The sequence below is a fragment of the Miniopterus schreibersii genome, assembly GCF_964146895.1.
Source record: "Miniopterus schreibersii genome assembly, chromosome: 21".
Taxonomy (NCBI): Eukaryota; Metazoa; Chordata; class Mammalia; order Chiroptera; family Miniopteridae; genus Miniopterus; species Miniopterus schreibersii.
In genome coordinates, this window is record NC_138123.1 from 6,017,187 (window position 1) to 6,033,935 (window position 16,749).

The window sequence follows — 16,749 nt, forward strand, 5'->3', positions numbered from 1 at the left end:
CCAGAGTGAGTATCGGATGGGAAATGCATCTCTCTGCAGCACAGGCGATACGGTTGGTGTGGTTTTCGCTCTGGTTTTAGTGGGTGCGGGCTTAGCGTGACTCAGCAGAACGGCCCAGGCTGGGGGAACCTAGGGCAGATATCGGAGCAGCCGCACGACTTCCCAAGTCATTTCCCTTGTGATGAGTCCTGGAGTGGTCAGTGTGAGGCCAGGTCTGTCCCCAAGGGCTCCAGGACGCCTCGATGGGAGTAGCTCAGCTTTGACAGATTTCCTGGAATTGGCAAAGCTGCTTCAGGCCCTGAGCACCCTACTCTCGGCATCCTTTGCTTTTCCCATTAAGTTCCTCTGAGAGGGAAGCTACTGGAAGAAAAACACAAGAGAAGACATCTTCAGATGCTCAGGTGCCATGGGGGCTGTTGACATACATTCTTGAGATGTTTTCAACCCACGCTTCGGGTGTGTTCACCCACGGCCCCCAGGATCGCCTCTTTAAGGACCCTTATGCATCAGAGAATGTACCTTGTCTCATAAAACTTATCACTGAGAGAAAGAGGACAGTAAATCTATATCAATATATCTGTCAAAACTCGGGCAAGAAAACTCGACACCCAAATCATCAAAGCTGGATTCACAATGCTCGATTCCTTCTGTAAAAGTCTAGCTACATCTGGTTTTTAAATGCACCAAAGAATATTGAAATCGCTTCTCTGACCCCAAAAATATTTCAAAGGAATAACTGCCATAGGCACTCGCAGCCATATCTATTGCTCAATGTCAACACGTAAACCAAGCATTGGGGAAGGGGTGACCACTGCCCCCCGCAAAGACAGTTTGCAAGAGCTGTGGTAAGCGCTCTAGGCACATCTTCCCGGGTGGGAATTAACCAAGGGAAAGCCACTTGAAGTTGATACAGGTAGGAATTATAGACGATTCGAAAGGAATTTTAATTGTAATACTATTTCATAGAATAAGGGGCACTTAGCTGGGAATTGTTACCAAGTAGGGCCTGAATCAATGAGTATTTTTTAAAAAAACTTACATTTTTATAATATTTACCAACATGTAAAGCTTTTTCATTTTACTTATGTAATTATGGTGAAGCAGTTGCCAACCTCCGCTGTTAGATCGCACAGAATGTAGGTGTTAGAGCAAGACTTTGAACTTGGTCATCAAACTCCAAGGCCAACACTGTCCCTAAAACTCCGCTCCCATTCGAGTGAACCGTAGATCGTGGACAATAGCAATGTATTGACCAAAGTCCGTAATTAGTTTGCTTTTCTTGAGTTGGTTCAAGGTGGCATCTGATGTCTGAGTCCCTGTTTTCTCTTTTCAACATCCTTCTACATGGAGGCTGCAGGGAGGCCCTGCTGTCGGGTCACGGTTGAATTCGTCTGTGTTCCTGTTGAGTGAAATCACAGTCGATAAGGCTTTGGTGTGATTGGAAAGATTTTGGTTTCGTTCCGTGTCATTGCAGCGAGAAGCCTGGGACGAAGGGAGAAGCCGAAAGCAGAGCAGGAGGCGAGGGAGAGAGTAGGGACCGGCCGCGCTGTGCAGGGTGGGAGGGGTGCAGCTGGGCTGTGACGGGAGGCGGGGGCTGGATGGAAGGGCCTGGTGGGAGGGGTGATAGAGTCGCAGGCGGAGCTGGCGTGTCAGGCCACACTCAGATTAACATAGGAAGCCCACGTACCACACACTGACTTGGCAGTAATCTGAGATAGAAGCTCATTGATCCAATTACTTTTCCTGGCACCTCAAACCACTTACTACCTACCAGCTTTTAAGAGCTTAAATAACCCCAGGGCTGGAATGATGAAACGAGCCCCATAATAAACAGCTCATTTTAGGGCACTGTGAGTCACCCTGGGAGGCCCTTGTGGCCAAGGGCCACATTTCTTTTCTGACCTAAGTGAACCAGCTCCTACATCTGCCCCCAGGGGACCTCTCCACCCTCTGTCCTGCCCTCAACTTTGAAAGATACAAGAAAAATCTTCTTTCATTCATGCAGTGACAGTTGTTGCTACTCTCACAGACCAGCTTCTGCTGTCCTCTGATTAGTAAGACCACCGTGTGGATGTGCAAATCTCAGGGGACTGTGTGTGTGTAGCCCCTTTCGGGTTAGGGAAGGTTAGGAGCTCCATGGGCAGAAATTAAAATTCCAAAGTGGAAGGAAAGAAGGCTGGGAAACCATGTGGCCCAGCCCTTCCTTCTCATAGATGAATAGTTAACAGATATAAAAATAATTTTTATTTATTCTTTTAAAAACATCAGGGTCCTGGCCGGGGAGTTGGGTTGGTTAGAGCATCATCCCAATACACCGAGGTCACAGGTTCTATCCCCAGTCAGGGCACATAAAAAAAACAGTCAATGAATGCATAGATGGGCGGAACAACAAATTAATGTTTCTCTCCCCTCCTTTCTCCCCTCTCCCCCCCCCCCCAAAAAAAGCAATAAATTTATTTAAAAACATGGCAGTTTAGAATCAGAGACCTACGAAGGAGATGGCCAATAGTTTGGAATCTAACACACTTTTTATAAAGAATACACTGCTTATAAATACATAAATAAGAAAATGAGCTAATTGGAATCTTCATGTATATTGTAAAAGTAAGACAGTAACTGATACGATAGTTTAGAACTTAGAAAAAGATATTTTTCAGGAAAGACACCGACATTTTATCACAACCATCGTTTAGAATTGCCTACACTAGGTGGTAATAAAAGACCCATGTTTAGACCCAGTTTTATTATTGTTTCGCTAATTTTATAGGCCATGTGCCCCTTCATTGCTGACCTTGGACACACGGCTCTCGCTGCCCACTCTGCACACTGCCAAGGTGCCTGCCCAGGTCCTCGCCCTCTGGCGGTCCCTAAATCTCACCCTGTGAGTTCCAGGGAAACGAGCACCCTCAGGGGAGGGTGGGGCAGCCTCACACACCGACGCTGGCAGCTCTTAGCATGAGCAGCTTGCACAGCATGGAGGGAGGCTCATTCTATAAGGTTTAGTGGAAGAGAGATTTTGCAGACAAGCTTGGTGGACAGGAATAAATAGCCAGGAAGCTGGAGTGACCCAAGGAAAGGCACAGAAGTGGGAATTAGCAGCCACCAAACAAACAATGAACGATAGAGCTTAGGAGACCGTAGAGTCTTACATTCTGATTTTTTTTCTTTCAAGAGAAAAACCAAGGTCCAAGACATAAAGGACTTTGCCCAAATTTTCGCAGAGTTAGTGACAAAAATAGGACAAGAACTGAGGGATCCATGGCAGTTACACCACCTCCCCCAGCGTTTACCAAGTACGCAGCTAGAGGGAACTCAGTGCTCTGAGATAGAAAATTGTGCACAGCTTTTCTCCATCAAAGACCACAATATCGACTCCTTCCAAATGACGGCATGGCCATCGCCAGCTAGTCTATCTAGCAAAACCCCTGGCACCTTCCGCCAGGAGTGCGGGTGGGCCAGGAGCTCTCATGCTGGCTGGAGAGATGCTGCGAGTTAAAGGATACCTTTAACTTACTCATCGGAGCTGCTGCCGGGGAGCCTCAAAGTGCTGGCTCCGCTCCTGGAAAGTTTGGTAACTAGCTCTGTGAGGCTGACTTCACTGATTGCACATCGAGTTATTGGCCAATAAACTAGACCACCATTCTTGAGGCTTCTCAGTTTTCCATGTTAGCTGCACGTAAGGCCTGAAAGGCACACTTGAGAAGGTTTCGTTGCTTTCCATGGAGGGTCCGTAACAACACAAAAGGGAATTTGAGAAGATGCGTCTCCCTGGTTCAAAGTCAGGCGCGTGAGGGTCTAAGGGTAAGAAAACAGGAGGCTGGGTCTTGCCAAACAGAAAGGTTGAAAACTAGAACACTCAAAGCTGGGGAAATATCACAGGTACAATGCTGGGCAAAAGAAGTCAGACACAAGGGTACATACTGTCCTATGCCTTTCACAAGATGGTTTTAAAAACGGGTAGAGCTAATCTGTGTCATTAGGGAGGGAAGGAGGAAGAGAAAGGGAAGTTACGTAACTTCAGACCACAGTGGTTTTGCGTGTTGCACATGAAGTAATTTGTTTATAATTGTTCAGAAGAGATGTTTACCCAAGGAACTGATAGCGGTGTTGAGACGCCAGTAGGGCATCAGGTTTACGTGTCTGTTTAGACAAGGACCAGTGGCCACACCGAGATGACATTGGCATTGGACAGTGCGTCTACATGATTCCACTTGTCCGTACCCACCAGCCTCACCCAGATGCCCTGTCTCTTACCATGGCCTGACTCCTGGGACTCTGGAGAGAAAACCGCAGCAAATTCTTGGCCAGAGTCCACTTGAGGAGCTTCTGCAGGGCAAGGGATATGTCTGTTTGACCACACCCTTCAAACAGAAGCGGGTGAATCATTGCACATTGCACAGGGATCTTGGTGGTGGAGCCCTTTAGTGATGGCACAGCCTGGCCAAATCACACTGTTTGAGGTTCTGCCTGCTTCCAATTTATTTCTCTTGGTCTCCCCTGTGCCTATAACACATCATATTGGACATCGAACAAATATTCTTGAGTTGAAAATATGATTATATGATTTTTGCAGCTTCAATGTTGTCCTGCACAATGCCGAGGACATAGAAGGCCTCGACACATCTACTGAGTGGTGGCCTTACTTGCAAAAAATGTTCATGAACATAGTTGGCAAGATTCACTGCCAAACATCATCTGTGCTAATATTTCTTTTTTATATTACTTGCTTTTCCCACCATGTAGATATGCTCCCTCAGGTCCCTCCACAGTGCCATGCCCTTCTCCATAGTCCATGTCACCTTAACCTCTGCTTGTCCCCGCTCCCTGCCATTTCACCCAAATCTCTGCACCTATGAGTAGTTAAAACAGTATTGCCAAATGTGATACATTTCCTCTAAGTAATGGCTCTTTGGGCATCAGCTCACTCAACGCGACTTTGGGGGGGGGAATAATCCTATAATTTATCTGTATAAAATGAAACACTATTGTTATTTGGTGGGATCTTATTTTACGTCTTCTTACTATTGGCAAAAGCCAAGGAATTTATACCTTCTCCCCATCACCACCAAGTAAATCAAAAGAAACAAACAAAATACAGCTCGGTCTTTGGCTCAGGGATTAAGTTGAAGCTCTTATATTAATGGGAAGGAAACATTGGAGATGTGCATTGCAAATATCCAAGGTTGGAGGGTTTCTTTTTTAATCTGGGAATTTTCAGTCAATCTAACACAAAATTAAAGGGGGTTGGTGTGGAGAGATGTAGACAGGTGAGCATGCAGACAGACAACAGCTACTACATAAAACATATTCCTTCTTTCGCTTCCGACATAAATCTTACTTAACAGCAAATGAAGGCCAAAAAAAAAAATCTTCCATCTTTTTTGGGTTTGCGTTATTATTGAGATAACTGGCCGTGCCTTTGTTTGAAGAGCGCGCTCTATTTCACCGAGCTAGGATTGATTACCAGCTGGTGCCGGCCAAGGCGAGACACTGAATACTGTCACCCCAATTTACCATGTCACTAATTTGGCAACAGGGGTTGGTCTTAATGGAGTGATGGAAAGACACAATTTTTCTTATGCGACTCTAAAGCCAATTTTTTTTGGCTTCTTGAAAGAGAAGCAATGTCACAAGTTTCATTACTATAATATAGACTGTCAGAGCTGGCAGGAACATTAAAAGGCACCTAGTCCAATCCCCTCATTTTACAGATGAGAAAAAATGAATAACTGACTTGTTCCGGACTTTACAACAAGCTGGTGACAAAGCCAGAAGAGGACCCAAGTCCTGACATTATGCAGCTACTCTGCTCTGGACGTCAGAGACATCTAAGTTGCCCCTGAAGCCACAGATGGCTTGCAGTCAAGTTCAAGAACACGTAGGGCCTCTCTTCCTGCAGGTTCATTAACTTAGGAACTACAGATAAAAAGTATTGAGGTAGCCCAGCTGGCGTAGCTCAGTAGTTGAGCATCGACCCATGACCCCGGAGATCACAGTTTGATTCCCGGTCAGGGCACATGCCTGGGTTGCAGACTCGATCCCCAGTAGGGGGCGTGCAGGAGGCAGCCGATCAAGGACTGTCATCATTGATGTTTCTGTCTCTCTCTCCCTCTTCCTTCCTCTCTCTGAAATCCATGGGAGTGTCGTTTGGAGGAACTCAAAATTAAATCTGAGAGAGGAAAAGCTTATTGCTGCATGGTGGCTGCCTAGTCAATAGTTCTAAGGAAGAGAGAGCTGACAAATGCCTGTGTTCATCAACCCATTGCCCAGATAAGGACACTGAGGCACGAACAAAAGCAACACAGCCACAGAGTTGAGGAAAAACTAGCTTCAGAGCCAGTCTTCCCTTTCCTGGGCTGCACCAAGCTTGTGCAATTCTGCAAAGCACTCATGATTCAGCGAGGACGCCAGCCCAGTCAATAAATAACAGGGAGGGTTGAGAGATTGAGGTCTCTCAGCAGCTTTACCAAGATCTATTAAAAGTAATTTCGGTCCCCTTTGAATTGCAGCCCTTTTTCTCTCGGCCCTGCCAGAGGTTCTTATTTTATTTGTTCTTGCATCTTGGATGGCCTCTTTGTTGGCCGGGGCATGGGTTTGATTATCTCATTTCACTCGGTCCTTTCCAGCCTGTTCCGTGATGGGAGTGGCTTGGGAAGGGACGCCAAACCTGCTGCCCGAAGGGGAGGGAGGCGGGCTCAGCAGCCGCCACCCCGGCCCGCCCCAGAGGACCAGGGGCCCGCATCTCCGTCGGGGGGGTTCCCGTGAACTCACACTCCTAGGTTCTGTTCTCGCTCCAGCCACGCTCACGACTTTATTTGCTGTGGGCCACAGGATACCGTCAAACTCAGCAGGTACCTCTCAGACTCACTTTTGAGGATTCCAGCCGTCCATTTTAAAGCCAAGAAAATCAATCGGCAAATCAAATACCAACTTTTTATTGAGCAGCCACTATGCATCTGGCACACTGAGAAGCCAAATGAGCCCAATGCAAACTGTGGTTTACTAGAGGAACTGAAAATTTTCCTCACTGGCCTCCGTGTCCCTGTTCGTACAGTGATGGGCAGGATTGCTTCTCAGACAAGGCAGTGAAGTTGACCGAGGTCATGCAACCCTTTTGTGACAGAGGTTGAAATCAAAACAAGGTATGTCTACTACACTGTGGTATGTTCTTCACTCACAATCTTCCAAGACATTGCCATGCTAATCACCCAAAATGACATGTTATGATTTGAACAGTCCTCTGTGAAATAGCACCTATTACCCCAAGCCTGCAAGCTGCTCCCCAGAATTCAAGACGGCCTACACTTTGCAGAAGGTTTGCCTTGATCCCAGTGAGGAGAACAGAGGAGAAAGGCATGCTTCAGAAACCTTGCAAAATGACAGCCCTCTGGCCTGGCCAGTGTGGCTCAGCAGTTGAGTGTCAACCCATGAACCAGGAGGTCACGGTACGATTCCTGGTCAGGGCACATGCCCCGTGTTTTGAGCTCGGTCCCCAGTAGGGGCTGTGCAGGAGGCAGCTGATTGATGATTCTCTGAAACATCATTGATGTTTCTCTCTCTCTCTCTCTCCCTCTCCCCCCTCTCTCTGAAATAATAATAGTAATAAATGACAGCCTCACCTGATGTCACTGAGTCAAAGGTGGGTAACATACCTGTTCCTGGCCGTGGCCCAACTGGGCTTACATTTCTTCCCTCACCACAGCGTGATGGAAATTGGGCTGCTCTGTTTCTTTCAGAGGACAGATCCCTTTACAACAAGAGCTCTGGAAATATTCCAGCCGCTCTACCAGTGGAGGCAGATAAGGCCGAGAGGCTGCTGGACTCTGCACTGTGGTCCTGATAGAAGTGGGATACGCTGCAGCCCAGGAGGTGCTTGGTCCGGCTTGAAACCCTGTGCCTACTTGGGATGCTAATGAAGGTCCAGAGAGGACTGAAAGAGTAGACCCTGGGTGCTTTGGCTATAAACTTGCACCCTATTTTAGCTAATAAAGGAGGCACATATTTTCTCAGACTATCAGAGTCTGGTTCTGATTTGTTTCTAAATAGGCAGAAATTCAAGTCAATAAGTTGTGATGCTGGACTAGTGTTAACACTTTTCTTCAAGCTCAGTGTGGTTTTGAAGGCTGCTCACCCTCAAGACCCCTTAAGTCTTACTGGAGAGTCGATACGTATGGCATTAAGGACAACAGTGGAAGATAGCAAATGACCAAATGCCAACTTGAATGACTCCGGCAATGAATGCATGCTTGAAAAATCTGGAAAAGAGAAACTCAATATGGAATGTTTGGGGCGGGTTATTTTTTAGCAAGGCATCGTTAAGAGGAAGAAACTTGAACCTAGTGTGGCGTGAGTAGACAGAGAGAAGGGAAAGATGGAGGTGTCAGCCCTCAGGAAGGGGTGTGTGAAGAGGGTACAGGCTGGACCGGAGCAGAGACTATGCAGGGTCCCTTCTGGCTCAGGAATTCTCTCCCCAAACCTCAGTGCCAAGAGAGACCAAGAGACCTGCCTAGAGAACAGCTAGCATTGACTGGAGGTAGCTTCCTGCAAAAGACACTTAACGCAGTTGGATTTTCATCCTGTCCATCGTAAGAGCTTCCTGGAGAATCTAAAAAGTCCATTTAGATCAATTGAAAGGATTGCATGACATGACAAATGAAAGAGAGCCCCATTTTTATATAAAGGATTTATTACAGCCACTGCCTCCCAGTGCATTAATCTTATCAAAAAGCAACCATAATTAACTTTGCTTGGCATTTTTCTTGAATAAAATAATACTTTTTATAGCTCGTGAGTTGGTTGTTTTCCAGTTATCTATGGGGTTTTTTCTCTTTAAAGGTGAATTATTATCACAAAGGGTAGATTAGCATACGTAAGAACCTTAGAGGGAGACACACACAGACATGAATCCCAACTCTGCTAATTACCAGCCGTGAGACCTCAAGCACGAAGCTGACATTCTCTGAGCCTTGACTTCCCAGACGTGGAATCCAATGCTTGCCTCACAGAGATGATGGGACATTAAGTGAGATGACATTAAAAACATACTTGACCCTTGGCTGTCACATTTGGCAACAACAATGGAGACTTAAACGAAGTCAACCACTGGTATCACCCAGTGGGGAAGCGAGTGAATATTAGGACGTGGGACAGTGACTCTACTTCTCAGATGTCAGATGTTCAAGTTTCTTGGGATTACAAACAACTTTTGAACCACTTTCCAAGTGAGAACATTTGAAGGTGTAAATAACACGAACCACCTTGGCCAAGCTGAAGCAACACGAGAGAAAAATTGTATTGCAAGGGTTCCATAATAGCTCAGAGAAGCCAAGAAAAATTAAGCCTGCCCCGAGGAAAGAAGTGAGAGTTGGAAAGTTGTGAGACATCCAGGCAGTTAGCGCTACTCCTCTCGGCTCTTTCAGAACATCTTTTAATTTTTTTTCCTCCCGCATGTCAGACACCAACATCTCCCGAATTGACAGTATGCATGTCCAGCTACCCAGAGAGAAACTGGTTTCTCGTCTCTTGCCTAATTCTAAATTCTTGTAGATGTGACTCAAAATAGCCCAGCTTGCTCAATCCCCCATTCCCCTATCCAGTGACCAGTGACCCCAAGAACAGTTACAAGTTCCAGACAGCTCCTGGGCTCATAGTGCTGTTATCATGTGATTTGGGAGAAGAGGCAGCCCCCAGAGAATTGTGTGCGCTGCAAGGCAGAGAGCTGGCCAAACCAAGCAACCCAGTAAGAGACCACGGTGCTTAAAATATGAGTTTACTGCCCTGGCCAGGTAGCTCAGTTGGTTAGAGAGTTGTCCCAATATGCCAAGGTTGCGAGTTCGATCCCAGGTCAGGGCATATACAAGAATCAACCACTGAATGCATTAATAAGTGGAACAACAAATCGATGTTTCCCTCTCCCCCTCGCTAATCAATAAAAATATAAAATACGAGTTTACTGTTTGTATATAACACATGGCATCCCCCAGTGTAACTAAGCCTTGGTCCAGCCGCGTTTTGTAGAAAGTCCTTCCCTGGTTTGCCCTCACTAGATGCAGCTCAGGCTGTAGACTCAAAGCTAACTTTGAGCAAACACACAAAGAGAAACTCCATCAAAGGTGCGGTCTGGGGGCCTGGGGTTTGCGTCAACAAACTTGGTAAGTGGCTTACCAGCTCTTTCTTATCAGAGAACCCCTTTTTTCTCCTATTTGGCTAACCCTGTAGCCTTCCCGCTCTCTCTGCATTGGGAATATGCTATTATATCTAGCTGGTTGCCTTCATCATCTTTGGAAACTGTGGTGTCGGTGGAGATATTTTATCATGCTCCCTGTTATGGGAAGAGAAACTCTCAGGCTGGTGAAAACTGCCGCCTCTCGTTGTGCAGAAACATGACTGCCTGGAGATGTCTCATGTCTTCCCGTTACACGCGCCCATTGGGCTGGAGCAGCCTGGCCGTGAGAGGGGTCCGCTTAGCTGTGGGGGACATCCGGTGAAATCACGGAGGGGAAAATGAGCTATGATGTAGAAATCTCGCGTTCCAAGACAAAACTCTTTCCTGTTTAAATGTTACTCAGTATTCTTACTGCTAGTGAAGGTAGTTATTTTTCCCCCTCTGGTAACTGTTGAGACTCTTGCTTTGTTTTTGTTTTGTTTTTATAAGCTTAACTATCATGTGTTTAGATGTGACTGCTTCTCCATGTATCCTTCTTAGGGCTCACAGTGCTGCTTTAACCTGTAGCTTGATATCTTGCATGAGTTTTAGAGAAATATCAGCCACACCCTGGGCATATGTTGCTTCTAGCCTTTTCTCCAATTCCTCTCCTCCTTGGACTTGAATTTCACATATATTAGACCTTTCAGAGTCTCCTGTGTATTTTCTCATATGAATGCCATTGACTCACATAATCCAGCCTGGATTATGGGCAGGGCAAGGAGAATTGGCCACGGTAAAATATTCACGCAGAGAGGTCAAAGGGCACAAGAACATACTGGGGACATCTGAAGGACATATTTCAGCTACTTCATAGCTCTTTGGAACCAGTCTTGCCCAGGCCCAATGTGTGGTATTCTTTACTCTTCCACATCCTGTTTTCATGTTGACCTCAGATTCCAGAATCCATAGACCTCTCCTCACCCCCAAAATGCACACACCCATCCCGGGGGAAGAGATCCTTCCCACGCCAAATATGTACAAACTATCAGCCCCAAAGCTGGCTGTGGGCTGGCTGAGCTCAGGGCTATTCTGGGGCCACCAGTTTGCGCGCTGATAGGCGAGGATTAATGAGACAGTCTGCTCATCCACGGCAATTAGAAACAACACTGGAACTATTCCGGGGCTATTTCTATGCAGGGAACTTGCACTGCTCATCAGCCCTGCTCACTCAGAGACCTGTGGGTAATGAGGCCCGAGATAAATTTAGGAGAAGCAGCCCAGAGCAGCCCCATCTGTGCCCTCCCTTGGCAGTTCAAGAGCCGTAAAAGCGGGACTTAGCTCCAACCTGCAGGATTTGGGTGGTGCTTGACTATAGCTAAATCAATGCCCTGGCCTTTCAGCCCCACACAAGCTGTGAGATACAACACTGGTGAGAAACCACATCTGCCCCAGGAAAGCATCCTGACATTTATGAGCCTGGATCATAAGCCACAGCTTTGCCACCAGCCCATTAGAAAGGACAGCTGAGCTTAGGGCTGAGGCAGAGCAGTGAGTCTATACCTCACATTTGACAAGAACAACTTTAAAAAAAACCCACTAAGTTTTTTTCTCATGATATTGCTGAGGGGCTGAGGAAAAAAATGGGTAATTTCTTCATTTCACAGATTTTATTTTCATCTGTTTTCTAGAAGTTGGTGTGGAGAGCAAAATCTGACCCATTGGAAGAGCGCACGATTGGTCCCGGAGAGAGCATCCTGGGCAGCTGCAGCCACTCATCTCCACGGTAACTGCCTCTGAGACTTGTTACTCAAAGCGTGGTCCTTGGGTCAGCAGCTTTGGTGCCCCTGAAAGTGCGGGAGAAATGCAGAACCTGGGCCCTCCGGTGTACGGAATCAGACCCTGCCTTGGACAGGGTACCAAGGGGTGGTAGACACCGCAGCACCCTGGAGCACTACTCTACAGGGAATTTAGTCCTGTCCCGAGCTGCTGATGTGGGCAGCAAAGAGGCACCAACACAGCAGCAGCGCTGGGAGCTCTGAGGCTCCCTGGATCACCAAGAAGGGTGGTTATAATAATAGTGGGCATTGTTTTGCTACATGTGGTTGCTCAAGTCCTGTGGTTGTCAGGAGCCTCTCACGGCCCCCACAGCAAGAGCTACACCACGAACCACACCCCCAGCAGCACATGGCACAGGGAGAGGAGTGTCAACACTGACCCTACTTCCTTAATTCCCGAGTCATTCTCTTCTCGCCCAAGGAAGCAGCACAGATGCCGCTCCTCAGGCGGCCTTCTCTGTTGATCTCCTTCATCTCGGTTGGTCACAAGACATTATCCTGTTTTCCTATCCATCACGTGGAAATGTGTCAGTGCCTATGTGTCATGCTTTCCTCGAAGGCCCATACCCTGGGACATCCTGTGTCAAAATACGTTCATGTGCAGGTTGATAATTCAATTTCCAGTAAGTCTACTTTGTATGAATTAAATTGGATTCCAGAGTCAAAATTTAATATAATTACATTTTGCTCTATCTTCTTTAGTAAATGCTTTTGAATTCAAAAGAGGTATTCGGAAAACAGTTATGAGACCTTTGGGGGAAAAGTGCCATGTAAATGCAGAGTGTTAAAATAATTATTTTGTTGCTCTTCTGTCCCTGGTACAATCTTGACTGTACCACTTCCAATCAGGATTCCCCCCCCCCCCATCCAAAACAAGGAAACACAGATTTATGTTAGCTGAAGACAGAAAAAAAGATCTTTGGGGTGCTGTCTAGAAGATTTAGTTCCCAAGGGAAAGATGCTTCTGCTAGGAGACCCAGCAATGGCTCCATTAAACTAAAAGTTGAAACTGCCTGCTGGCCACTGTGGGCTCCTCGCACTGAAGAACCAGCAGGCAAAGAGTTGGGTAATGTCCTGGCTGGAATGACATTGACTATCAAGGTGAACTTCAATTACTACTACACTAGATGAGAAAGAAGTAGGTCTGAGCAAAGGACACCTCTTGTACTGTCATGTCCCACAGACGGCGTGGGTTAAAACAACAGAAATTTGTTCTCTTACAGTCTGGAGGCTGGAAGGCCAAGGTCAAGGTGTTAGCCTTCCCTTTGGAGACTCTGTTCCATGCCACGCTCCTAGTTTCTGGGGGTATCCGACAACCACCGGTGTCCTTGGCTTGTAGCCGCATCACTCTCACCTCTGCCTCCATCATAGGGCTTTCACTTCTTTGTGTGTGTCCAATTTTTCCTCTCTCTTTAAGGACACCAGTAACTGGATAAGGGCCCATCCAAGTCCAATATGACTTCTTTAAAACTTCATTACATTTGCAAAACTCCTGTTTCCAAATAGGATCACATTGACAAGGTGTGGGGTACAAAATTGCAAAAATACTTTTTGGGCAAACACACTTCAGTCTATAATTATCCTCACATTTCATGTACTTCAATTACAGGATATGAAAGGGAGAGTGGACCTCAACCAAAAGAGGAATGAACACCACCCAAGAGTGGCTAAGGTAACGCACGGGGCTATGCATCTTCTCTTGGAGGGAGTGTTGGTGTGTTTTCAACCGTCGAATTAATAGTTGGATCTTATTAGGCAAAAGCATCATTTTCTAGTCTGTTTGGAAGTTATGCTCAAAGAGGTGTAGGTGGATGCCAAGTTGGCAGGGATGGACCGGGGCGCTTTGGTCCAGTATCGACGTAGCTAAATCAGGAACTACATTTTGCAGAATCCCTTCCTGTCTCACACTGGATTAGGGTCAGCCTTACGAGAGATTTGCATGAGATGTGGAGGGCCCAAGTGAAGCAGCAGCCATGACACTCTGGGCTGGGCACCAGGCTCAACTGCAGCTGGCGCACCTGCTCACTGACCTGGTGGCTCACCTTGACTTCGGGCTGCAGCGGGAATGGCAGCTCCTGGAGGCCCCTCCAGAGCTCCTCCCTCACTTTCACAAGCCCTGCACCAGGTCCATGTGCACTCCACGGCAAAGGGCACGAAGGAGATCGTTTTGCAAAGTCACCCACACTGGTCTAGACGCCCCTCACTCCTGAACATGACTTTACTCGAAGCTTCCCCTATCTAAGAGGAAGTACATGTGCAGAAGAAGATGGCAGAGCTGCGACAACAGAGGAGACCATACTGGAGCTATTGTGCTTCCTTGCTCACTGTCTCAGCATCACCCTGAGAACAGAGAACGTGTTCGCCGCCTCATCTCTCTCCCCCATAAATACGTGTATTTATTTCCAGTTGTGTGACATGGGCCACTTACCAGAGGTAAGAGATGCTTGACCCTGAGTTGAGGAAAAGGGGAGGAAACAAGACACATCCCAAGATGAGTTTCATTTATATAATGAAAATAAACTTTTACACAATCAACAAACACACCCAGGTTTTTTTTTTGCGAAAAATATTTTTAAATAAATTTTTGTCTTTTTTTTTACATTCTGATATACATATGTAACAAGGTTTATGGCACTGTAACCAGAATCAAATCCCGCCCCCCCCCAAAAAAAAAAAATTAAAAGAAAAAGGTGGGAAGAAAAGTAATTGGTTTCATTTAATTCCTTTTAATCTCCAAGCTGGCAAATTTGCACTCTTTGCCTAGCATCTGGCTGCCCGCCCTACCTTGCTCACACACTCAAAACACCCAAGTATTGCACAGTGAAGGCATATGGTAGAATGGTCAGTTCCTTGCTAGTTCAAAAAAATCTCTTAAACCCAGAAAGGGGAAAAATAGAATAATTCAGAGTATGAAACACACAAAATCAACAGTCTCCTCTGTCTGTTTCAAGAACATGAAGGGTTCTTAGACCACTTAAGCCGCCCTGGTCGCGCCCGGCACCGTGAGCAGGACAGGGCTCGGTTTGGTTGGTTTTCGGTTTTCTACATGAATGGCCCGGGAAGATCCCAGGTCTTCATGATCCAATGTCTCTCCTCCTTCCTTTTGGTTCTTTTAAATTGGTATAAAGTGTAGTATATTCGGTCTATGAACCTGCACAGACTATATAATCATAAACTCTACAAATAGCTTCAAAGGAAAAGGGGGAAGAAACAAGTTATATTATGTTTGTTGTTGCCTTAAAAAAAAACAAAAACTTCTGTAGCCTCCCTGCTTTAGCAGTTCCTGGGAAGGAAATCTCAATGGGCATCAAAAGTTAAATTCTTCTCACACTTGTTAAAAATAAAGATTTTAAACGAGTTTGTTTCCATTCGCAAACCTGACCCCCGATCTAAAAAAAAAAAAAAAAGGTAAAATAAAAGCAAAGACAGACTGTTCGCCCTTCTCTTCGTCTCCTGACGTCACACAACCGTTTCCACGCCCATCAGCTTTGGTGTAAGGATCCGCGGTGTCACCCCGTTGTTCAGGTCTTCCTCAAACTCCAGCAACTGCCCCATGAAGTTGAGGTTTGGGGAAATAATTGGTCGCTTGCCTTTGACAAATTTATAAGCATCAGTCATGGTCATCCGAGTGTGCTTCATCAAGTAAGCGATGACGATGGTGGCGGAGCGGGACACCCCGGCCTGGCAGTGGATGAGTAGCCCCTTGCCACACTGGTGAGCCTCCTCTGGGAAAGGCAGAAAGGCGAGAGTGAAGGCGAGGACACGGCGCGAGGGGAAGGGGGAGCTGTACAGAGAACTGGTAAGTCTGAATGGCTTTAACCAAGTACAGTTACTACCTCCTTGTGTATGCTTATGTCACAACCCCCAGAATGGGCTAAAAACCTTTGCATAAGTAAGAAGCTATGTCTCTACATTTAGAGAGAAGAGCAGGTGAAGGAATCATTCACAGCAACAGTTTATATCACAGCTGATGGCAGCCGACTAACCCACAACCCAGCTAATTTCCATGTTAAGCGAGCTACTAAGTAGACCCTTCTGATCAAGGATTCTCATTCCAGTTGCCAGACTGTGCGACTTATCAAAATTAGAGTTATTAACTACCTGTGAGGCGAACATGATGACCACTACACTACAGAAACAACTTTAACTACCTGTGATAGAGGAAAAAACAGTTCCTCTCCTACCTGTGATGGAGGAAAACCCAGTTCTTTCTTTATGCAGCAGAATAGCTCTGTACAAGAACTGGCGTTGAATAAGTGAGAATTTCAGGCTTATTAAACTCACACCGAGTTTAAAGGAACAAAAGTCAACTAGAAAGTTACTATGTTCAGCTTCTTACTGGTCAGCCCTGTTGCAAAGTTAGCTAAAGAGTTGTGGTCCCCAGATATAGGTGACACCTATGTCTGAACTGCTTGTTGACCCCACTGCATCCATGTGCCCACATGGCAATGACTCAAAAGATGGAGGAATTTCAGACATGGCTCAGACCAGAGCACCTGGAAAAGGCCGTCCGTTATAAGTTTCGGGTATATTAAAAGTTCAGGAGAATAGCTTGCTGGCACTGCCTGAATTTTTCATAACATTTCTAGACTAGAAGGCACCCCCAAGAAAGTGTCCCTAAGGGGATACCAGTTAGATGAAGAGCAGGGAAGGACAGCAGGGGAAGCAGAGTAGTGATTTAACTTAAACCTACCAAGAAAAGTATCATCATGCACATTTTCATCTGAAAAGTCTACAGAGCAGGCTTACTTGTCATAGTCAAAGTAT

At 46.2% G+C, this 16,749-nt stretch overlaps 1 protein-coding gene across 3 annotated transcripts in view; it reads right to left on the reverse strand.

Moving 5' to 3' along the window:
• Positions 1 to 1,314: 1,314 nt before the first annotated feature.
• The window catches only part of DUSP10 (dual specificity phosphatase 10), an 84,927-nt gene continuing 69,492 nt past the window's right edge, over positions 1,315 to 16,749 (reverse strand). Inside the window, exon 4 of one of the 3 annotated variants that reach the window (XM_081124054.1) lies at positions 1,315 to 1,399. In XM_081124054.1, the coding sequence (XP_080980180.1) occupies positions 1,341 to 1,399 (59 nt within the window). In that variant the 3' untranslated portion in view covers positions 1,315 to 1,340. Of the gene's footprint in view, positions 1,400 to 14,468; positions 15,708 to 16,749 lie in introns of those variants that run through there. The other 2 variants (XM_081124052.1, XM_081124053.1) reach the window with 2 other exon arrangements.